Source organism: Anolis carolinensis, unplaced genomic scaffold, assembly GCF_035594765.1.
Source record: "Anolis carolinensis isolate JA03-04 unplaced genomic scaffold, rAnoCar3.1.pri scaffold_14, whole genome shotgun sequence".
Taxonomy (NCBI): Eukaryota; Metazoa; Chordata; class Lepidosauria; order Squamata; family Dactyloidae; genus Anolis; species Anolis carolinensis.
Window position 1 is genome coordinate 15,995,543 of NW_026943825.1, and position 25,186 is coordinate 16,020,728.

Genomic DNA, 25,186 nt, shown 5'->3' on the forward strand with positions numbered 1-25,186 from the left:
TTAGGAAGTTTGTTAATAACAATAATTTGACTATTAGTGAGTACAGTAATAATAATAATAATAGTTTGACTTTTAGGAAGTTCGTTAATGATAATATTATCATTATTTTACTATTGGTGAGCAAGTAATAATAATAGTTTGACTTTTAGGAAGTTCGTCAATAATAATAATTTGACTATTGGTGAGTACAGTAATAATAATAATAATAGTTTAACTTTTAGGAAGTTCGTTAATAATATTATTATCATTATTATTTGACTATTGGTGAGCACATTAATAATAATAATAGTTTGACTTTTAGGAAGTTCGTCAATAATAATAATTTGACTATTGGTGAGTACAGTGTTAATAATAATAATAATAATAATAATGTTACTTTTGTTTTGTCATTAGGATGATTATTAATTATACACCATCGGCCTCCAATGTTAATTAAATGGGTGCGGCAGCTTCAAAAAGAGAGGAAAACTGGGTGTTCTTATTAATCTAAGAGTAGAAATAACTCCTTGGTTTAAGGCGACCCAAGGGTTAATCCCATTGTTTTCCAGCCGAGAAAAGGAAGGTGTGGGGCTCGGGGGTCTGCTTTGTCCCTTTGTTTGGAGGATGACCACAGCTGTGTCCTGTTATGGCCACCCCAAGGCCAGGCCTCCTGCTGACCCTTTCCAGGTGGCCGCTTGCACGGCCATAGGGACCCCAAGAGGCCACCCAGTCCAGCCCTTTCATTGCTGGAAAAACACCATCAAAACACTCCTGACAGGTGGCCATCTGACCTCCAATTATTATTATTATTATTTTATTATGACACAGCAAACAAGATAGATATGCTGGATTTCGTATCACACAATCACAAGTCGAACACTTCCCAAGTGTCTAGGATTGTGTGATGTATTTTTGGATGATGTGCGCAGATCCCAGTCGGGTGGCCTTTTGCAGTTGGCAGATCGTAATTTTCTCAATGTCTATTGTTTCCAAATGCCGGCTGAGATCTTTTGGCACGGCACCCAGTGTGCCCATCACCACCAGGACCACCTGCACTGGTTTCTGCCAAAGTCTTTGAAGTTCAATCTTGAGGTCCTGAGAGCGGCTGAGTTTTTCCTGTTGTTATTATTATTATTATTGACACAACAACATTTGTATGACACAGCAAACAAGATAGATATGCTGGATTTCGTATCACAAAATCACAAGTTGAACACTTCCAAGTGTCTAGGACTGTGTGATGTAGATGCGCGCAGATCCCAGTCGGGTGGCCTTTTGCAGATGGCAGATCGTAATTTTGTCACTGTCTATTGTTTCCAAATGCCGGCTGAGATCTTTTGGAACGGAAACCAATGTGCCGATCAGCTCTAGTTTGTAGTGCGGTTTTCTTGTACTGGTTTTTTGTCTATTATTATTATTATTATTGTATGACACAGCAAACAAGATAGATATGCTGGATTTCATATTATTATTATTATTATTATTATTATTATTTTATTGTATGACACAGCAAACAAGATAGATATGCTGGATTTCATATTATTATTATTATTATTATTATTATTATTATTATTATTATTGTATGGCACAGCAAACAAGATAGACATGCTGGATTTCGTATCACAAAATCACAAGTCGAACATTTCCCAAGTGTCTAGGACTGTGTGATGTATTTTCGGATGATGCGTGCAGATCCCAGTCGGGTGGCCTTTTGCAGTTGGCAGATCGTAATTTTGTCACTGTCTATTGTTTCCAAATGCCGGCTGAGATCTTTTGCCGATCACCACCGGGACCACCTGCACTGGTTTCTGCCAGAGTCTTTTCAATTCAATCTTGAGGTCCTGAGAGCGACTGCGTTTTTCCTGTTGTTTTTCACCTGGGATGGCGACATCAATGACCCAAACCTTTTTCTTTTCCACAACTGTGATGTCTGGTGTGTTGTGTTCCAGAACTTTGTCAGTCTGGATTCGGAAGTCCCACAGTATCTTTGCGTGCTCATTTTCCAAGACTTTTGCAGGTTTGTGATCCCACCAGTTCTTTGCTGCTGGGAGGTGGTACTTGAGGCATAAGTTCCAATGAATCCTTTGGGCCACACAGTTATGCCTCTGTTTGTAGTCTGTCTGTGCGATTTTCTTACAGCAGCTGAGGATATGATCCATGGTTTCGTTGGTTTCCTTGCACAGTCTGCATTTTGGGTCATCAGCTGATTTTTCGATCTTGGCCTGAATGGCCTTTGTCCTGATGTCTTGCTCCTGGGCTGCAAGGATCAGGCCTTCTGTCTCCTTCTTCAGGGTCCCATTCGTGAGCCAGAGCCAGATCTTCTCCGTATCAGCTTTTCCTTCAATTTTGTCAAGGAACTTTCCATGCCATGTTTTGTTCTGCCAGCTGTCAGCTCTAGTTTGTAGTGCGGTTTTCTTGTACTGGTTTTTTGTCTATTATTATTATTATTATTTTATTATGACACAGCAAACAAGATAGAAATGCTGGATTTCGTATTATTATTATTATTATTATTATTATTATTATTATTATTATTATTATTATTGGATCCTAGAGTTAGAAGGGACCCCAAAGGCCATCCAGTCCAACTCCCTTCTGCCATGTAGGAACAGCACAATCAAAGCACTCCGAACAGATGGCCATCAAGCCTCATATTATTGTAGTTATTATTATATATTGTTATTGTCATTATTATTATAAGATTACTAACGGCCACCCAGGCCAACCCCGTTCTGCTATACGGGAAAAGCACAATCAAAGCACTCCCAACAGATGGCCATCCAGCCTCTGATTACATCATCATCATCATCATCATTGATAATAATAATAATAGAATCCTAGAGTTGGAAGGGACCCCAAAGGCCATCTAGTCCAACCCCCGACTGTTGGGCACCATGAAAGCACTCCCAACAGATGGCCATCCAGCCTCTGAGTACAACAACAGAATCCTGGAACCTCCCCTGGACTCCGAGGCAGTGAGTTCCACTACTACTACAACTCCCATCGCTTTGCTTGCCACCTCAGTCAAGAAATCATAATAATAATACAGTATTTCTTCCTCTCGTTCCCATCCACGGAGGGCATTGCATGGCCGAATCCGAGCCCTTCCTTTTCCCCCCCTTCGCTTCCCGACAACCATGGCCAGCGGCCAGAGGAAGGCGCCAGGGCCGCGCTGGGCAGGAAGTCCCTTTTGCAAACATGTTGTTGAGGGTTTGGCTTTGTTTTCCTTTCTTGCAAAGTTCCTTCATTTTATGAGGCTAAGCGGCCACGCTCTGCAAGTGGTGGCCCGGATGGCCATCTGTCGGGAGGGCTCGGATTGTGCTTCTGAGTCAGCATCACCAGCGGCGCCCGAACGATGGGAATTGTAGTCCAGGTGCCCCGGGGAGTGCCAGCCAGGTGCTGCGTCCTCACTTTCCCAGGGCGAGGCTCGTCTTCTTTGCAACCCAAACAGGAATTCCTTCTTTTGTTATTATAGTATTTCCAGCCTTGGAAGGTGATGCATTGCTTTCCAAAGACAAGACTCAGCAGCTTGTTGTTGATGATGATGTTGGCTGGAAAATAATAATAATAAATTATTTATTTATTTATTTATTTGTCTGCTGTGCTTTGAGGAGTTTCTGATTTTTTTTGACTTCAATCAAAGCAGGTTCTTCAATATGTAAAGCAAAGTGAAGAACCTGCTTTGATTGAAGTCAAAAATCAGAAACTCCTCAAAGCACAGCGGACAAAGGATCAGTACAAGAAAACCGCACTACAAACTAGAGCTGACAGCTGGCACCACAAAACATTGCATGGAAAGTTCCTTGACAAAATTGAAGGAAATGAAAATAATAATAATAATAATAATAATAATAATAATAATAATAATAATAATTTATTTATTTATTTGTCTTCTCTGCTGATTTTTTTGACTTCAATGAAAGCAGGTTCTACAATATGTAAAGCAAAGTGAAGAACCTGCTTTGATTGAAGTCAAAAATCAGAAACTCCTCAAAGCACAGCAGACAAAGAATCAGTACAAGAAAACCGCACTACAAACTAGAGCTGACAGCTGGCACCACAAAACATTGCATGGAAAGTTCCTTGACAAAATTGAAGGAAATGAAAATAATAATAATAATAATAATAATTTATTTATTTATTTGTCTTCTCTGCTGATTTTTTTGACTTCAATCAAAGCAGGTTCTTCAATATGAAAGCAAAGTGAAGAACCTGCTTTGATTGAAGTCAAAAATCAAAAACTCCTCAAAGCACAGCAGACAAAAAACCAGTACAAGAAAACCGCACTACAAACTAGAGCTGACAGCAGGCACCACAAAACATTGCATGGAAAGTTCCTTGACAAAACTGAAGGAAATGCTGAGAAAAGATACTGTGGGACTTCCGAATCCAGACTGACAAAGCTCTAGAACACAACACACCAGACATCACAGTTGTGGAAAAGAAAAAGGTTTGGATCATTGATGTCGCCATCCCAGGTGACAGTCGCATTGACAAAAAACAACAGGAAAAACTCAGCCGCTATCAGGACCTCAAGATTGAACTTCAAAGACTCTGGCAGAAACCAGTACAGGTGGTCCCAGTGGTGATGGGCATTGACGAAATCACGATCTGCCAACCGCAAAAGGCCACCTTACTGGGATCTGCACGCATCATCCGAAAATACATCACAGAGTCCTAGACACTTGGGAAGTGTTCGACTTGTGATTTTGTGATACGAAATCCAGAATATCTATCTTGTTTGCTGTGTTATAATAAAATAATAATAATAATAATAATAATAACACTTGGGAAGTGTTCGACTTGTGATTTTGTGAAACGAAATCCAGCATATCTATCTTGTTTGCTGTGTCATACAATAATAATAATAATAATAATAATACATCACACACTTGGGAAGTGTTCGACTTGTGATTTTGTGAAACGAAATCCAGCATATCTATCTTGTTTGCTGTGTCATAATAAAAAAGTGATAATGGTAATAATAATAATAATAATAATAATAATAATAATAATAATAATAATCCATCAAGATGCTGAGCCTTATCTCTGCAAAGCAATTCCAAAGTTCGGACACAAAAGGCCTTGGGTGGCTTGACCGGTCCCTGGTCTCCCCAAGCTCTCCTTCCTGTAGCTTTGGTGGCCTTTCTGCCTGGCCAGGTGGCCCTTTGGCCCTGGGCATGGTGACCTTTTGTGGGGGTCAGTCATTTAGGTGGGAGTCTTGGGGGCGAAAGGCAGGTAAAAGACACCTGCATGGGTGATAATGGTGGTGATAAAGAGGATTTATTGTGCCCTCCCTTCCTTCCACGGGTGGCCAAACCGGTTTGTGCCATTCTTCTTCCGCCCAAATTTCAGGGAGGAGCCCATTGTTCCCAGGTGCCTGGGCTCAGTCTTGAATCAGAATAGAGAACTGAGGAGGGAGGGGCTGGTTGCCATCTGTCGGGAGGGATCGGATGGTGCCTGGAAGAAGGGGGTCAGACTGGATGCCCCTTGGGGGTCCCTTCCAACTCTATGAATTCAATAATAATAATAATAATAATAATAATAATAATAATAATAAACAGGCAAAGAATTAGTACAAGAAAACCGCACTACAAACTAGAGCTAACAAGTACAAGAAAACCGCACTACCAACTAGAGCTAACAGCTGGCACAACAAAACATTGCATGGAAAGTTCCTTGACAGAATTGAAGGAAAAGCTCACGAATGGGACCCTGAAGAAGGAGACAGAAGGCCTGTCTCCTTCTTCAGGTCCCATTCGTAGTAGTAGTAATAATAATAATAATAATAATAATAATAATAATAATAATAATAATAATAATAATAATAATAGGCTGGACTGGATGTCCTTTGGGGGCCCTTCCAAGCCTATGATTCGCTTTTGTGTTGTTCAGGTTCCAGCGCAGCGGAGGCTACACGGTGGAGGTGCACCTGAACGACTACCTGGACATCCTGTGCCCGCACTACGAGGGGTCTTCGGGGGTCCCTCCGGCGGGGTCCATGGAGCGCTACACGCTCTTCCTGGTGGAGCGGGAGGAGTTCCTGACGTGCCGGCCGCGGTCCAAGGAGCAGGTGCGCTGGGAGTGCAACCGGCCGGACACAGCCCACGGCCCCGAGCGCTTCTCCGAGAAGTTCCAGCGCTTCACCCCCTTCACCCTCGGGAAGGAGTTCCGCCCGGGACACGAGTACTACTACATCTGTGAGTCCCCCAGAGGACATCCAGTCCAACCCCCCTTCCTGCCGCAAGACAGACAGAGAAAGAAATGGATAGATAGACAGAATCATAGGTTGGATGGATGGATGGATAGATGGATGGACGGACGGACGGATGGATGCATAGACAGAATTCATAGGTAGGATGGATGGATGGATAGATAGAAAGATAGATGGATGGAAAGACGGATGGATGAATGGAAAGACCAATGGATGGATGGATGGATGGATGGATGGATATATGAATAGATGGATAGATTGATGCATGGATAGATAGATAGATAGATAGATAGATAGATAGATAGATAGATGCATAGATAAAATCATAAGATGGATGGATGGATGGATAGAAAGATGGATGGATGGATGGATGGATGGATGGAAAGACCAATGGATTAATGGAAAGACCAATGGATGGATGGATATATGAATAGATGGATGCATGGATAGATAGATAGATAGATAGATAGATAGATAGATAGATAGATAGATAGATAGATAGATAGATAGATAGATGCATAGATAAAATCATAAGTTTTATGGATGGATGGATGGATGGATGGATGGATGGAAAGACAGATGGATTAATGGAAAGACCAATGGATGGATGGATGGATATATGGATGGATGGATAGATGGATGCATAGATAGATAGATAGATAGATAGATAGATAGATAGATAGACGCATAGATAAAATCATAAGTTGGGTGGATGGAAAGACGGATGGATGGATGGATATATGATGATGGATGGATAGATGGATGCATGGATAGATGGATATGTTAAGGTGGGATTTGTGTATTGATAGTGTTTAAATGCAATTTGTGCCATGCTTGTATTGCAACTGATTGCATCATCCAGAATGTACCATAGTGTGGAAAGAGTTAATGGCCAAGAAGCTATGATGACCGTGATGTGTGGCTGGAACTAGGGAGTATCCAGACACAAGTGTTTGTGCATAACGATTGCATCAGTTCAGTTCAGTTGAGTTCTGTCTGCCTAGAGTTAGACTCAAGTTCTCTTGGAGAACAGAACAGTCCTGTGTTCGTCTGTCGTCTACAAGTCTGTTTGTGTTGATTATTGCTGCATACAGTAAAACTTTGTAAATAGTTTTACCAACGTCTCTGAGTGTCTCTTCATTCAGCGTTCCACTGCTTCCATCCAACTACTGCTGCGCTGCAAATACTCTGATAAGATATATGGATGGATGGATATATGGATGGATGGATGGATGGATGGATGGATAGATAGATAGATAGATAGAAAGATAAATAGATAGATAGATGCATGGATGGATGGATGGATGGATGGATGGATGGATGGATGGATGGATGGATGGATGGATAGACACATGGATAGACAGATGCATGGATAGATAGATAGATGCATAGATAGAATCATAAGTTGGATGGATGGATGGATGGATAGAAAGATAGATGGAAAGACAGATGGATGAATGGAAAGACCAATGGATGGATGGATAGATAGTCCTAGAGTTGGAAGGGGCCCCATTGAAGGCCATCTAGTCCAGCCCCCTTCTGCCATAATCTATCTTGTTTGCTGTGTCATAATAATAATAATAATATATTGCTTTTACTTTGAGCCCCTTTGAGGCTACTTTTTGTAGACAGGAAGAGCAGATAGAAATGCTGCTGCTGATGATATTGGCTATATAGGTCTAACCTTGAGCTTTTATTTTCCCTCCCCAGCAAAACCAATCCACCGGCATGGAGACGACTGCCTCAAGCTGCGGGTGATGGTGGCCGGGAAGGACGGTGGGTATTTCAAGCATCTGCTTTCACCTGCATGCATTAATACATATGCATACGATGCAGGGCTCGCAGCAAGCCGTAAAGTAAAATGCAATTTAAAAAACCCTTAATTTAAATAGCAAATGAGTGGAATGTTATGGGTGTGTTCTGGGCGAGGGAAGCATGCATACATATTAAACTGGGAGGGACTGGGAAAGTGGCTGGAGACTGGCTGCGTTGCTCCATAGCCTTGGAGGGGCGTTGCTGAGGCCAAAGGGCATCACCATAATAATATATATACCGTGAGATAGATAGATATATATATATATATATATATATATATATATATATATATATATACACACACACATACATACATATATATATACACACACACACACACACACACACACAGTAGAGTCTCACTTATCCAACACTCGCTTATCCAACGTTCTGGATTATCCAATGCATTTTTGTAGTCAATGTTTGCTTATCCAACGTTCTGCCAGCCCGTTTATGTTGGATAAGTGAGACTCTACTATATATATATATATGCACACACAGGATAAAACAAAATAATATAATAATAGTAATAATAGTAATATATAATAATATAGCAATAATATATAACTATTGTAATGTAATAATTTAACTATAATACAATAATATAATAATAACCGTATATAATATTATAATAATATAACTATAATATAGTATAATAATATAAAACATAATAAATTATAACATCATATATAATATAATATTACTGTATAACAACTATAATATAACTATAATATAGCATAATAATTATATGTAATGATATAATATAATACATTAATTTAATATAATAGAATATATAATAAATTATAGCATAATAATATATGTTATAGTAATATATTAATTTAATATAATAATAGAAAATATAACAATACATTATAACAATAATATAGAATGGTATAGTAATATGATATATTAATTTAATAGAATGATAGAATATATAACTAATAATAATAATAATAATAATAATAATAATAATAATAGTGGTGTCCTTGTCTGTCTTTCCTTCCAGCTCGGACGCTGCCCAGCCCCAATGACCCCACACCGAAGGGGCGGCTCCAGTCAGGTGGGTCCAAAGGGATTATACATAATGTCTATGAGACTGGGTGGCTATCAGTTGGGAGGGATCGGATGGTGTCTGTAGCATAAAGGGGTTGGACTGGATGCTCTCCAATATTTCTGCCCCTCTTTCTGTACAAATGCTCCTTGGAAAGGCGTTATCCATGATGATATGAGGCTGGGTGGCCATCTGTCGAGAGGGATCGGATAGTGCCTATGGCAGAAAGGGGTTGGACTGGATGCCCTTTGGGGTTCCCTTTGGCTTTCCAGTATTTCTCCTTCTCTTTCTGTACAAATGCCCCTTGGAAAGGCATTATCCATATATATGACAGAGGCTTCAATATTGGAAAAACAAGAACAAGTTTATTCAAGCACAGAGCTTAGTGGTTACAGTGTTGTTTCTCTTGTAGAGATACTCTTATTAACAGTTACAATTCCAGAATAAGATGAATCAATTCTCTAAAGTATTACTTCTTTTACCTAAGGTAGTTAAACCTTGTTCTTCTGCCACTTTTATACCACAGTCACCCCTGTGATATGCTATCACAGATCCTCTGTTCCTTGCCAGGACACAGGTTATTAAATAAGTCACCAAACTTATTTTAAACTGACTCAAAATGACAACTGGGTCTCCCTTGATCCCTTCAACCTAGGATCAATCTTCCCTGTGCCTCATCAGGGCACAGACTGACTTCTTTTTTTAAAAAAACTCTGTACTTCTTCAGCTCCTCCCACGTCTCCATGGCAACCAGCCTCTGAGTGCTGAGATGCAGCAACTGTCATTCTTACCCTTTTAAAACCCAAACACACAATTAAACATAACATTTGCATACCAAAAATTCGTACTTCACTACAGACTGGATGCCCTTTGGGGGTCCCTTTGGTTTTCCAGTATTTCTGCCTCTCTTTATGTACAAATGCCCCTTTCTCTTGTCTCCGCAGATGACCCGGATGCCCCGATGCTCCGCAGCGTGGGTCACAATGCGGCCCCTTCCTTCCCCGGAAGCCCCTTCCCCTTCCCGGGGGTCCTCATCCTCCTCCTCCTCCTCACCACGCTAAGGCTGCTTCCGCCGTTGGGGCCGTGAGCGGGGCCGGCCCTTCCTTTGGCCAAAGACTGACCCTCACGTCACGTCACGGGAGGAACACGGACCCTTCCCTCCGGCGCTAGAGTCCGGCCGCGGACTTCTTACTGGACGCTTGACCTCCATGAGGATGAATATGGACAACGTCTAATGGATTTGTGTACGGGTGCAGATAATTTATTGGACACTCCAGTGCGGCCAACTGTTGGGAAGGCTCGGCTTGTGCTCTTCCGGCCGCGGCGGAAAAGGGGTTGGACTGGATGGCCTTTAGAGGTCCCTTTAGGATTCTCTCTCTCTTCTCTTGAGGGTTTCTAACCAGAGGCAGCATGGCCATCTGTCAGGAGGGATTAGATAGGCAGAAGAAGGTTGGACTGGATGCCCTTTAGGGTTCCTATCTATCTATGTATCCATTTATTATGCCTTCTTTGGGTCTTTTCTATCTATCTCTCTAGTATGGCAGATGAGGGTTGGACTAGATGCCCTTTAGGGTTCCCTTCCGACTCTAGGATCCTAGCTATCTTCCTCTTCAGGCCTTTAAATTGATAGCTGGATGGCCATCTGTCGGGAGGGATCGAATGGTGTAGCTGAACTGGATGGCCCTTGGAGGTCCCGCTCTGGGATTCTATCTATCTTTTTATCTATCTATCTATCTATCTATCTATCTATCTATCTATCTATCTATCTATCTTCCCTGGTGGATTTGAAGCCATGGCTGGATGGACATCTGCCGGGAGGGATCAAATGGTGTAGCTGTACTGGATGGCCCTTGGAAGTCCCACTCTGGGATTCTATCTATCTATCTCTATCTATCTATATCTATCTATCTATCTATCTCTCTCTATATATCTATATCTATCTATCTATTTATATATCTCTATCTCTATATCTATCTATATCTATATATCTCTATTTCTATCTATCTATCTATCTATCTATCTATCTATCTATATCTATCTAATCTCTATCTCTATCTATCTATCTATCTTCCCTGGTGGATTAGAAGCCATGGCTGGATGGACATCTGTCGGGAGGGATCGAATGGTGTAGCTGGATGGCCCTTGGAGGTCCCACTCTGGGATTGTATCTATCTATCATCTATCTATCTATCTATCTATCTATCTATCTATCTATCTATCTATCTATCTTCCCTGGTGGATTAGAAGCCATGGCTGGATGGACATCTGTCGGGAGGGATCGAATGGTGTAGCTGAACTGGATGGCCCTTGGAAGTCCCACTCTGGGATTCTATCTATCTATCATCTATCTATCTATCTATATCTAATCTATCTATCTATCTATCTATATCTATCTATCTATCTTCCCTGGTGGATTAGAAGCCATGGCTGGATGGACATCTGTCGGGAGGGATCGAATGGTGTAGCTGGATGGCCCTTGGAGGTCCCACTCTGGGATTGTATCTATCTATCATCTATCTATCTATCTATCTATCTATCTATCTATCTATCTATCTTCCCTGGTGGATTAGAAGCCATGGCTGGATGGACATCTGTCGGGAGGGATCGAATGGTGTAGCTGAACTGGATGGCCCTTGGAAGTCCCACTCTGGGATTCTATCTATCGATCTATATCTATATCTAATCTATCTATCTATATCTATATCTAATCTATCTATCTATCTATCTATATCTATCTATCTATCTTCCTTCCCTGGTGGATTAGAAGCCAACCCTGGGTGGACATCTGTCGGGAGGGATCGGATTGTGTCTCCATCCATAGCAGAAGGGTGTTGGACTGGATGGCCCTTGGAGATCCCACTCTAGGATTCTATCTCCTTCCCTGGCGGATCTGAAGCCAAGGCTGGATGGCCATCTGTCGGGAGGGATTGAATGGTGTCTTCATCCACAGTAGAAGTAGGTTGGACTGGATGGCCCCGGGAGATCCCACTCTAGGATTGTATCTCTATGTATCTCCTTCCGTGGTGGATTTGAAGCCAAGCCTGGATGGACATCTGTCGGGAGGGATCGGATTGTGTCTTCCTTCCAGATCTAAGATTCTGTGACCCTCTTGGACCCTAAGAAACAGGATTCATCTCATTCCGACCTGGAACCAAAGACAGCCTTGACTCCCGGTCCGGGTTGATCAAGAACCGCCTTTTGAGCCAGAGCATCAAAGGGACAAAGTGTTTGTCCGCGTTTGCATTCATTGCTATGGAATTGTTATTTTTTTAAAATAATGTACAGAATAAATGTTCCCAAATGGAACGCGTTTGCATTTCTTTTGTGACGTTTGCGATGCTCAAAAAGCATTATCGCAGGGCCGGGATTTGTTTTTTCGTGTCAACTTGAGTTGCTTCTGGAGTGAGAGAATTGGCCGTCTGCAAGGACGTTGCCCAGGGGACATTGCCCGGATGTTTTGATGTTTTTACCATCCTTGTGTTAGGCTTCTCTCATGTCCCCGCATGGAGCTGGAGCTGACAGAGGGAGCTCATCCTCACTCTCCCCGGGTGGGATTCGAACCTGGCAGCCTTCAGCTCAGCAACCCAACCTTCAAGTCACGAGGCCATTATCCCCTAGGCCACCGGAGGCCTATAATATAATATTATTATTATATTATAATTTATTATGTTATATATTATTCTATTAAATTAATATATCATATATTATATATTATGTAATTATTTATTATGTTATATATTTTATTTTATTAATATGTCATATTTCTATACCATTCTATATTATTATTATAATTTATTATGTCATATATTCTATTATATCAATACATTATTTATATTATGTTATAATTTACAGTAGAGTCTCACTTATCCTACGTTCTGGATTATCCAACACATTTTTGTAGTCAATGGTTTCAATACATCGTGATATTTTGGTGCTAAATTCGTAAATACAGCAATTACTACATAGCATTACTGCATATTGAACTACTTTTTTTGCCAAATTTGTTGTATAACATGATGTTTTGGTGCTTAGTTTGTAAAATCATAACCTAATTTGATGTGTAATAGGCTTTTCCTTAATCCCTCCTTATTATCCAACATATTCACTTATCCATCATTCTGCCGGCCCGTTTATGTTGGATAAGTGAGACTCTACTGTATTACTATACCATTCTATATTATTGTTATAATTTATTATCTCATATATTCTATTATATTAAAATAATAAATCATTTATATTATGTTATTACTTATTGTTATATTTTCTATTATTCTATTAAATTAATATATTACTATAATATATATTATTATGCTATAATTTATTATATTATATAGTCTATTAAATTAATGTATTATATCATTATATCATTACATATACAGTAGAGTCTCACTTATCCAACATAAACGGGCCGGCAGAATGTTGGATAAGCGAATATGTTGGATAAAAAGGTGGCATTAAGGAAAAACCTATTAAACATCAAATTAGTTTTACAAATGAAGCACCAAAACATCATGTTATACAACAAATTTGGCAGAAAAAGTAGTTCAATACACAGTAATGTAATGTTGTAATTACTGCATTTACAAATTTAGCACCAAAATATCACAATATATTGAAAACATTGACTACAAAAATGTGTCGGATAATCCAGAACGTTGGATATGCGAGTGTTGGATAAGTGAGACTCTACTGTATTTATTTTGGTAGAAGGGGGCTGGACTTGATGGCCTTCTTTGGGGCCACTTCCAACTCTAGGATTCCATCTTATCTATTATGGCACATCCATCTATCTATCTATCTTTGTGGAGCCCTCAGTGGCGCAGTGGGTTAAACCACTGAGCTGCTGGACTTGCTGGCTGACATGATCTCCAATATTTGACATCTCCGGTCAGCTGACAAAGAACAGCTGCCAGCCATAAAATGGGCCAGCCATAAAACCTCAGTTGCCCTCTGGTATGTGAGAGCCCCTATATAAATGGGCCAAAGAGAAGGTTCTGGTATTTGGTACAATAAAACCTGTTGGAATCTACCAGCGTGTGTCTTGGTGCTTTTTTCCGGTGGAAGACTGACCCACAGCACAACTGGGAGAAGAGAACCTTACAATCTATAAAACCTCAATTACCCTCTGGTATGTGAGAGCCCCTATATAAATGGGCCAAAGAGAAGGTTCTGGTATTCGGTAAAATAAAACTTGTTGGAATCTACCAGCGTGTGTCTTGGTGCTTTTTCCGGTGGAAGACTTAACCCACAGCACAACTGGGAGAAGAGAACCTTACAATCCATAAAACCTCAATTGCCCTCTGGTATGTGAGAGCCCCTATATAAATGGGCCAAAGAGAAGGTTCTGGTATTCGGTACAATAAAACCTGTTGGATTCTACCAGCGTGTGTCTTGGTGCTCTTTCCGGTGGAAGACTTAACCCACAGCACAACTGGGAGAAGAGAACCTTACAATCCATAAAACCTCAATTGCCCTCTGGTATGTGAGAGCCCCTATATAAATGGGCCAAAGAGAATGTTCTGGTATTCGGTACAATAAATTCTGTTGGATTCTACCAGCGTGTGTCTTGGTGCTCTTTCCGGTGGAAGACTTAACCCACAGCACAACTGGGAGAAGAGAACCTTACAATCCATAAAACCTCAATTGCCCTCTGGTATGTGAGAGCCCCTATATAAATGGGCCAAAGAGAAGGTTCTGGTATTCGGTACAATAAAACCTGTTGGATTCTACCAGCGTGTGTCTTGGTGCTCTTTCCGGTGGAAGACTTAACCCACAGCACAACTGGGAGAAGAGAACCTTACAATCCATAAAACCTCAATTGCCCTCTGGTATGTGAGAGCCCCTATATAAATGGGCCAAAGAGAATGTTCTGGTATTCGGTACAATAAATTCTGTTGGATTCTACCAGCGTGTGTCTTGGTGCTCTTTCCGGTGGAAGACTTAACCCACAGCACAACTGGGAGAAGAGAACCTTACAATCCATAAAACCTCAATTGCCCTCTGGTATGTGAGAGCCCCTATATAAATGGGCCAAAGAGAAGGTTCTGGTATTCGGTACAATAAAACCTGTTGGAATCTACCAGCGTGTGTCTTGGTGCTCTTTCCGGTGGAAGACTTAACCCACAGCACAACTGGGAGAAGAGAACCTTACAATCCATAAAACCTCAATTGCCCTCTAGTATGTGAGAGCCCCTATATAAATGGGCCAAAGAGAAGGTTCTGGTATTCGGTACAATAAAACCTGTTGGAATCTACCAGCGTGTGTCTTGGTGCTTTTTTCTGGTGGAAGACTTAACCCACAGCACAACTGGGAGAAGAGATCCCGACACTGACCAAAAGGTTGGCGGTTCGAATCCGGGGAGCAGGGCGAGCTCCCTCTGTTAGCCCCAGCTTCTGCCGACCTAGCAGTTTGAAAACAAGCAAATGTGAGTAGATCGATAGGTGAGTAGATCAATAGGTACTGCATCTAAGTATCTATCTAGAAGGGAGTTGGGCTAGATGGCCTTCTTTGGGGCTCCTTCCCACTCCAGGATCCCGTTTTATCTATTTCCGTGTTGTGCGTTGTTCGTTTCGGGGACGACAAGGTGTCACGGAGGAGTCACGGCGGGCCGTGTCTGTGGGTTTGGGTTCGGTGCACGGGCTTGCCTGTGTGTTATGTTTTGAACGTGGTGAGACGGATCTGGAATTACTCAGTCCGTGTCCGTCTCGTTGTCTTGCCCTCGGGGTCAACGTCGTGGTTTTCTAGTCTGCTTGGCCATAATTGCTGTGATGTCTTTAAGGAAAGTATAATGCAAAAGCCATGCAACAGAGTTCACCGAGAATGCCATCCTTCCATCCTTCATTGTTGGCGGAAGATGATTTATATATCTATATAATTTAATACCTTATAACATATGTAATGTCATATATATATCTATATATATAAAAGAGTGATGGCATCACGGCAGCGGACAAAACAACAAAAGTAAACACCCCACAACCTCGAAAATTGACAGCACAACCCCTCATCCATGCCTCTAGGTTGATACAACAAAAAGAAAAGAAAAATAAAGTCCTAATTAGAGGGAGAGGAATATTTGTTTTTATCCAATTGCTGCCAGTTAGAAGGCTAAGCTCCGCTCACTTGGTCTCCTAGCAACCCACTCAGCCCAGAGGATCCTTTACCTTAACTACCACCAATTCCTCAATTATTTCCCATACCACCAGACTTCGCCACAGCAACGCGTGGCCGGGCACAGCTAGTATATATATAAAAGAGTGATGGCATCACGGCGACCCACAAAACAACAAAACTACAGGCCCCCCAACCTTGAAATTTGACAACACAACCCATCATCCACGCCTCTAGGTTGATACAACAAAAAGAAAAGAAAAATAAAGTCCTAATTAGAGGGAGAGGAATAATTGCTTTTATCCAATTGCTGCCAGTTAGAAGGCTAAGCTCCGCTCACTTGGTCTCCTAGCAACCCACTCAGCTCAGAGGATCCTTTACCTTAACTACCACCAATTCCTCAATACTTTATTTCCCATACCACCATACTTCGCCACAGCAATGCCTGGCCGGGCACAGCTAGTATATATATAAAAGAGTGATGGCATCACGGCAACCCACAAAACAACAAAACTACATGCCCCCCAACCTTGAAATTTGACAACACAACCCATCATCCACGCCACTAGGTTGATACAACAAAAAGAAAAGAAAAATAAAGTCCTAATTAAAGAGAGAGGAATAATTGCTTTTATCCGATTGCTGTTAGAAGGCTAAGCTCCTCCAGCTTGGTCTCCTAGCAACCCAATAAAAAATAATTAAAAACACTAAAAAATTAATACAATAAAATACTATAATAACAGAAAATAACTAAAAATAATACAAGAAAATAATAAAATATAATAAATAAAAAGATAACTTACAATAAAATTAATTAAAAAATACAAATAACGTCAAATAAAAATTACACAACAATTTTTAAACAATACCACCACCACTTTGCCACAGCAACGCGTGGCCGGGCACAGCTAGTATCATTTAAAATTAGTATAATATAGTAAAATATATGATATAAAATTATATATAGATAATATAAAATCATTATTGTATTATATATACTCGAATATAAGCCTAATTTTTCAGCCCTTTTTTTAAGACTGAAAAAGCCCCCCTCGGCTTATACTCGGGTGAGGGTCCTGCTTGGCTTATATTTGGGTCAGCTTATTCTCGAGAATATATGGTACATTGATTATTTTTCTCTATTATTATTGGTATAATTACATTTATTATTTTTCTCTATTATTGCTTCTATTACGTTTATTTTACTCTATTATTATTATTATTAATAATAATAATACATTTATTATTTCACTCTGATATATTATTATTATTACATTTATTATTTTACTCTATTTATTATTACATGTCTTTTTTAAAGACTGAAAAAGCCCCCTCGGCTTATACTCGGGTGAGAGTCCTGGTTGGCTTATATTTGGGTCAGCTTATACTCGAGAATATATGGTACATTGATTATTTTTCTCTATTATTATTGGTATTATTACATTTATTATGTTACTCTATTTTTGTTGCTACTATTATATTTATTATTTTTCTCTATTATTATTGGTATTATTACATTTATTATTTTTCTCTATTTTTGTTGCAACTATTACATTTACTCTATTTTTAATATTATTAATACATTTATTATTTCACTCTGATTTTATTACAGTAGAGTCTCACTTATCCAACACTCACTTATCCAACGTGCTGGATTATCCAACGCATTTTTGTAGTCGATGTTTTCAATATATCGTGATATTTTGGTGCTGAATTCGTAAATACAGTAATTACTACATAGCATTACTGCATATTGAACTGCTTTTTCTGTCAAATTTGTTGTATAATATGATGTTTTGGTGCTTAATTTGTAAAATCATAACCTAATTTGATGTTTAATGGGCTTTTTCTTAATCCCTCCTTATTCTCCAACATATTCACTTATCCAACGTTCTGCTGGCCTATTTATGTTGGATACGTGAGACTCTACTGTATTATTATTGCATTTATTATTTTACTCTATTTATTATTACAGTATTATTTTCCTATATTTACTATTATTATTATTCTTATTATTATTGCATGTATTATTTTCCTGTATTTATTATTATTATTATTGCATTTATTATTTTACTCTATTTATTATTACATGTATTATTTTATTCTATTTATTATTATTATTATTGCATTTATTATTTTACTCTATTTATTATTATTTGTATTATTTTCCTGTATTATTATTATTAAAAGGATACATAAGCACATTGACATTGAAGAAGATGAAAATAATGATTTGATCAGAGTTGGACAGTCTTTATCTTAAATCAGAGCTTGATGTAAATATTCACAATCATTTAACCTACTGATGCTTCAATTAATGTAATTTTATTGGTATCTATTTTTATTTCTGAAATTTACCACCCTCGGCTTATACTGGAGTCAATGTTTTCCCAGTTTTTTTGTGGTAAAATTAGGTGCCTCAGCTTATATTCGGGTCGGCTTATACTCGAGTATATACGGTAATGTAATTTTATTGGTATCTATTTTCATTTCTGAAATTTACCACCCTCGGCTTATACTGGAGTCAATGTTTTCCCAGTTTTTTTGTGGTAAAATTAGGTGCCTCAGCTTATATTCGGGTCGGCTTATACTCGAGTATATACGGTAATGTAATTTTATTGGTATCTATTTTTATTTCTGAAATTTGCCACCCATGGCTTATACTGGAGTCAATGTTTTCCCAGTTTTTTTGTGGTAAAATTAGGTGCCTCAGCTTATATTCGGGTCGGCTTATACTCGAGTATATACGGTAATGTAATTTTATTGGTATCTATTTTTATTTCTGAAATTTACCACCCTCGGCTTATACTGGAGTCAATGTTTTCCCAGTTTTTTTGTGGTAAAATTAGGTGCCTCGGCTTATATTCGGGTCGGCTTATACTTGAGTATATACGGTAATGTAATTTTATTGGTATCTATTTTTTATTTCTGAAATTTGCCACCCTCGGCTTATACTGGAGTCAATGTTTTCCCAGTTTTTTTGTGGTAAAATTAGGTGCCTCGGCTTATATTCGGGTCGGCTTATACTCGAGTATATACGGTAATGTAATTTTATTGGTATCTATTTTCATTTCTGAAATTTGCCACCCATGGCTTATACTGGAGTCAATGTTTTCCCAGTTTTTTTGTGGTAAAATTAGGTGCCTCGGCTTATATTCGGGTCGGCTTATACTCGAGAATATACGGTATACATGTATGTATGTATATATAAACACAGATACATATACATATATACGTATGTGTTGTGCTGTCCCTCTTTGCCTTGTTCCGGATCGGATTTCCCTCCCGGCCTTTTCCAATGGGATCCCTGTGACCTTCCCTGCCTTGGCCTCGGGTTGATTCGTTAATTAATTAAGGAAAATTGGATGCCAATTGGGGCAAAAAGGGACGGAAACAATTGCACTTTTTGCAAAGTTCAATGAGCCCAAAAAATGGGGTCATTGAGTTCCTTTTGCAAAGGCCTCGCTGCAATTTTGGCTGCTGAAAAGCAACTACAGTGTGTAATAAATAATAATAATAATAATAATAATAATAATATATAATACTATACTAATAAAATATAATGCTACTATATTTTATTATTACTATATAGTACGAATATAATAATACTGCTATGTTACTATATCTTTATTAGCATTAATTGATCATGACTATATTTTATTATTACTATGTTATATGTATTATTTCATCATTACTGGTGTTATTTTGTTATCATTAGCATATTACTATAATTGTTTCTATATTATTATCATTAGTATATTATAATTATTTCTATATTATTATCATCAGTATATTATTACAATTATTGCTATGTTATATGTATTATTACATTATTGTTGGTGTTAGTATTTCGTTATCACTACATTTTATGATAATTGTTTCTATATTATTATCATTAGCATATTATGATAATTGTTTCTATATTATTATCATTAGTATATTATTATAATTATTACTATATTATTATCATCAGTATATTATTACAATTATTACAATATTATTATCATCAGTATATTATTACAATTATTAGTATGTTATATGTATTATTACATCATTATTGGTATTATTTTGTTATTGTTAGCATATTATGATAATTACTATAGTATTGTCATCAGTATATTATGATAATTATTACTCTGTTATATGTATTATTACATTATTGCTAGTGTTATTATTTTGTTATCGTTAGCATATTATGATAATTATTACTATGTTATATGTATTATTACATTATTGCTAGTGTTATTTTGTTATCGTTAGCATATTATGATAATTATTACTATGTTATATGTATTATTACATTATTACTGGTGTTACTATTTTGTTATTAGCATATTATAATTATTACTATAGTATTATTATCAGTACCTTACTATAATTATTACTATATGTATTATTACATTATTGCTAGTGTTATTTTGTTATTAGCATAATTATTACTATGTTATATGTATTATTACATTATTACTGGTGTTATTATTTTGTTATCAGTATATTATGATAATTGTTTCTATAGTCTTATCATTAATCTATTACTATTATTATCAACACAACGACGTTGTATGGCACAGCAAACAAGACAGATATGCTGGATTTCGTTTCGCAAAACCACAAGTCGAACACTTCCCAAGTGTCTAGGACTGTGTGGTGTATTTTCTGATGATGTGTGCAGATACCAGTAGGGTGGCCTTTTGCAGTTGGCAGATGGTGATTTTGTCAATGTCTATTGTTTCCAAATGCCGGCTGAGATCTTTTGGCACAGCACCCAGTGTGCCCATCACCACTGGGACCACCTGTACTGGTTTCTGCCAGAGTCTTTGAAGTTCAATCTTGAGGTCCTGATAGCGGCTGAGTTATTATTATTATTATTATTATTATTATTATTATTATTATTATTATGACAGCAAACAAGATAGATATACTGGATTTCGTGTCACAAAAATCACAAGTCAGCTCTAGTTTGTAGTGCGGTTTTCTTGTACTGATTCTGCTCTAGTTTGTAGTGCGGTTTTCTTGTACTGGTTTTTTTGTCTGCTGTGCTTTGAGGAGTTTCTGATTTTTGACTTCAATCAAAGCAGGTTCTTCACTTTGCTTTCCATCTTCTGCCAGGGCATGTTCTTCTTCTTTGACTGCTTGTTTTACTTGCAAGAGTCCTCTGCCCCCTGATCTTCTAGGCAGATAGAGCCGGTCAACATCACTGCGAGGGTGCAGGGAATGATGAATGGTCATGAGTTTTCTTGTTTTTCTGTCCAAATTGTCCAGTTGCGCCTGTGTCCAGTTTATGATGCCAGCCTATATCTTACGACAGGTATGGCCCAGGTGTTTATGGCCTTGATGGTGTTCCCTCCATTGAGCTTGCTTTTGAGAATTTTTCTGACCCTTTGTGTGTATTCTTTGCTGACCACAGTCTTCACATGTTCATGCTTGATGTTGTCCAGCTGTAATTTGCCCAGACATTTATAGGCCTCTGGTTGGTGACACTTTATTGTTTGGCCATTAGGCATATTTATGCCCTCACTTTCAATGATTTTTCCCTTCTTCAATGTCACTGTCAAACATTTGTCCAAACCAAACTCCATGCTGATATCAGTGCTAGAAAATTCGGACAGTGTTGGTCAGAGACAGGATTTCAGTTTCCGTTTTCCCATATAGCTTCAGGTCATCCATGTACATGTATATTATTACTTTTATTTTATTATGACACAGCAAACAAGACAGATATGCTGGATTTCATATCACAAAATCACGAGTCGAACACTTCCCAAGTGTCTAGGACTGTTTGATGTATTTTCGGATGATGCGCGCAGATCCCAGCAGGGTGGCCTTTTGCAGCTGGCAGATCGTAATTTATTCTAATAATATTATTATTATTATTATTTCTCTGAAGTCATCGAAGCAGATGCATCCTTTTGCAAAACCTTGGGCGAAGTGGATGAACGCATCCTGCAAAAGCAAGACTCGGATCAGGATCCAAAGGTGTGCAAAATGGGGACGGGATGGCCATCTGTCAGGACGGGTTCGATGGTGCCTATGGGGTTGGATTGCATGGCCCTCTTTTAGGGTTTCTCGTGATGGGAAGGGCCTTGCATTGGACTCCTTGCATTGGATTCATTCCTTGCATTTGATGTGTTTATTGTTGGGAGAAGCAGGGCTCTTTGTATCTCTCCATTCCTCCATTTTTCCATTCCTTCTTTCTTTCTTTCTTTCCTTCTTTCTCTCCCTGGGAAAAGAATGCACAAAGGCCACAACAGAAGAAAGGAAAGAAGGTGCGGCTGGGAGAGATCTTGGAAGGGGATTAGGACTCGATTGTGTGGGAGGTTTCGGTGCATTGCATCCCAGGGAGGCTCCGGCGCTAAGCAGGGCTGGCCCTGGCTAGCGTTTGGATGGGAGTCCACCACGGCCACCCAGACCATAGTGCAAATGAATTGATATTAGATGGGGTTTTAATTCATTGAAGAGCTAATTACATATTAACAATATTATAAGTATTATTTTTATTCTCCATTGAGCTGCAAAAAGAGATCGATATTAAATATATATATATCTATATATATAAAAGAGTGATGGCATCACGGCAGCGGACAAAACAACAAAAGTAAACACCCCACAACCTCGAAAATTGACAGCACAACCCCTCATCCACGCCTCTAGGTTGATACAACAAAAAAAGAAAAGAAAAATAAAGTCCTAATTAGAGGGAGAGGAATAATTGTTTTTATCCAGTTGCTGCCAGTTAGAAGGCTAAGCTCCGCTCACTTGGTCTCCTAGCAACCCACTCAGCCCAGGGGACCCTTGACCTTAACTACCACCAATTCCTCAATACTTTATTTCCCATACCACCAGACTTCGCCACAGCAACGCGTGGCTGGGCACAGCTAGTATATATACATACATACATACATACATACATACATATATATATATATATATATATATATAAAATTAACAATATTCTGCCTTGAGATGCAAGGGGAGGCAGGAAATAAACTTAAAATAGTATTATTATTATTTTATTATGACAGAAGCAAACAAGATAGATATGCTGGGTTTCGTATCACAAAATCACAAGTCGAACACTTCCTAAGTTGTTTATTATTATTATTATTATTATTATTATTATTATTATTATTATTATTATTATTATTATTCTGCCTCAAGGTGCAAGGAGAGGCAGGAAATAAATTTAAAATATTATTATTCTGCTTTATACTGCAAAAAAAGGACAGAAAATAAATAAATAAATAATTATTATTACTATTATTAATAACAATATTCTGCCTTGAGCTGCAAGGGGAGGCAGGGAATACATTTAAATTATTATTATTATTATTATTATTATTATTATTATTCTGCTTTAAGCTGCAAAAAACACAGATAATAAATAAATAAATATTATTATTATTCTGCCTCAAGGTACAAGGTGATATTATTATTATCATTATAGTTTTCATATTTTGCCTTGAGCTGCAAAATAAATTTATATTATATATATACACACACACACACATATATATACTGTACAGTATTCTATTATATTATCATTAATATATTATTATTATTCCAAAATCCAGGCAGATATCATTATATTAATACTCTATTCTATTAGTTTATTATTATTATTATTATTCCAAAATCCAGGCAGATATCATTATATTTATATTCTATTAGTATATTATTATTATTATTATTATTATTATTATTATTATTATTATTGCAAAATCCAGGCAGATATCATTATATTTATATTCTATTAGTATATTATTATTATTATTATTATTATTATTATTATTATTATTATTATTATTATTATTCCAAAATCCAGGCAGATATCATTATATTTATATTCTATTCTATTAGTATATTATTATTATGATTCCAAAATCCAGGCAGATATCACTATATTTATAATATGGTGATTACTATATTCTATGATTATTATTATATTTATATTCTATTCTATTAGTATATTATTATTATTATTATTATTATTCCAAAATCCAGGCAGATATCATTATATTTATATTCTATTCTATTAGTATATTATTATTATTATTATTATTATTATTATTATTCCAAAATCCAGGCAGATATTATTATATTTATATTCTATTCTATTAGTATATTATTATTATTATTATTATTCCAAAATCCAGGCAGATATCACTATATTTATAATATGGTGATTACTATATTCTATGATTATTATTATATTTATATTCTATTCTATTAGTATATTATTATTATTATTATTCCAAAATCCAGGCAGATATCATTATATTTATATTCTATTCTATTAGTATATTATTATTATTATTATTATTATTCCAAAATCCAGGCAGATATTATTATATTTATATTCTATTCTATTAGTATATTATTATTATTATTATGATTCCAAAATCCAGGCAGATATCACTATATTTATAATATGGTGATTACTATATTCTATGATTATTATTATATTTATATTCTATTCTATTAGTATATTATTATTATTATTATTCCAAAATCCAGGCAGATATCATTATATTTATATTCTATTCTATTAGTATATTATTATTATTATTATTATTATTATTCCAAAATCCAGGCAGATATTATTATATTTATATTCTATTCTATTAGTATATTATTATTATTATTATTATTATTATTATTATTATTATTCCAAAATCCAGGCAGATATTATTATATTTATATTCTATTCTATTAGTATATTATTATTATTATTATTATTATTATTATTATTCCAAAATCCAGGCAGATATCATTATATTTATATTCTATTAGTATATTATTATTATTCCAAAATCCAGGCAGATAAAATTATATTTATAATATTGTGCTTACTATATTCTATGATTCTTGGTCAAAAGGCACCTCAGAATCCAGCGGGCAAGGCGGCAGCGCCACGTGTCTTTCTCCGCCCAGCCATTTCCGGACTCCATCTCCCAGAAGCCTCGGCAATGCCTGGCGCAGCGCCGGGGATTCTGGGAGATGGAGTTTGAAGGCGTCT

General features: G+C 37.4%; 1 protein-coding gene and 1 long non-coding RNA gene across 4 annotated transcripts in view; one reads left to right on the forward strand and one right to left on the reverse strand.

Annotated features, from left to right (window-relative positions):
- The window catches only part of efna1 (ephrin A1), a 44,628-nt gene extending 33,714 nt beyond the window's left edge, over positions 1-10,914 (forward strand). For 2 of the 3 annotated variants that reach the window (XM_062965001.1, XM_062965000.1), the window contains exons 2-5: positions 5,875-6,179; positions 7,904-7,969; positions 9,015-9,068; positions 10,004-10,914. In XM_062965001.1, coding sequence (XP_062821071.1) covers positions 5,875-6,179; positions 7,904-7,969; positions 9,015-9,068; positions 10,004-10,146 — 568 coding nt within the window. In that variant the 3' untranslated portion in view covers positions 10,147-10,914. The remainder of the gene's footprint in view (positions 1-5,874; positions 6,180-7,903; positions 7,970-9,014; positions 9,069-10,003) is intronic. The other variant, XM_062964999.1, reaches the window with a different exon arrangement.
- On the reverse strand, positions 819-25,186 carry LOC134294314 (uncharacterized). Its single transcript, XR_010001259.1, has 3 exons — positions 25,021-25,186; positions 1,764-3,530; positions 819-1,344 (listed from the first exon to the last, which is right to left on the reverse strand). It is a non-coding gene; the product is annotated as an uncharacterized LOC134294314 (long non-coding RNA).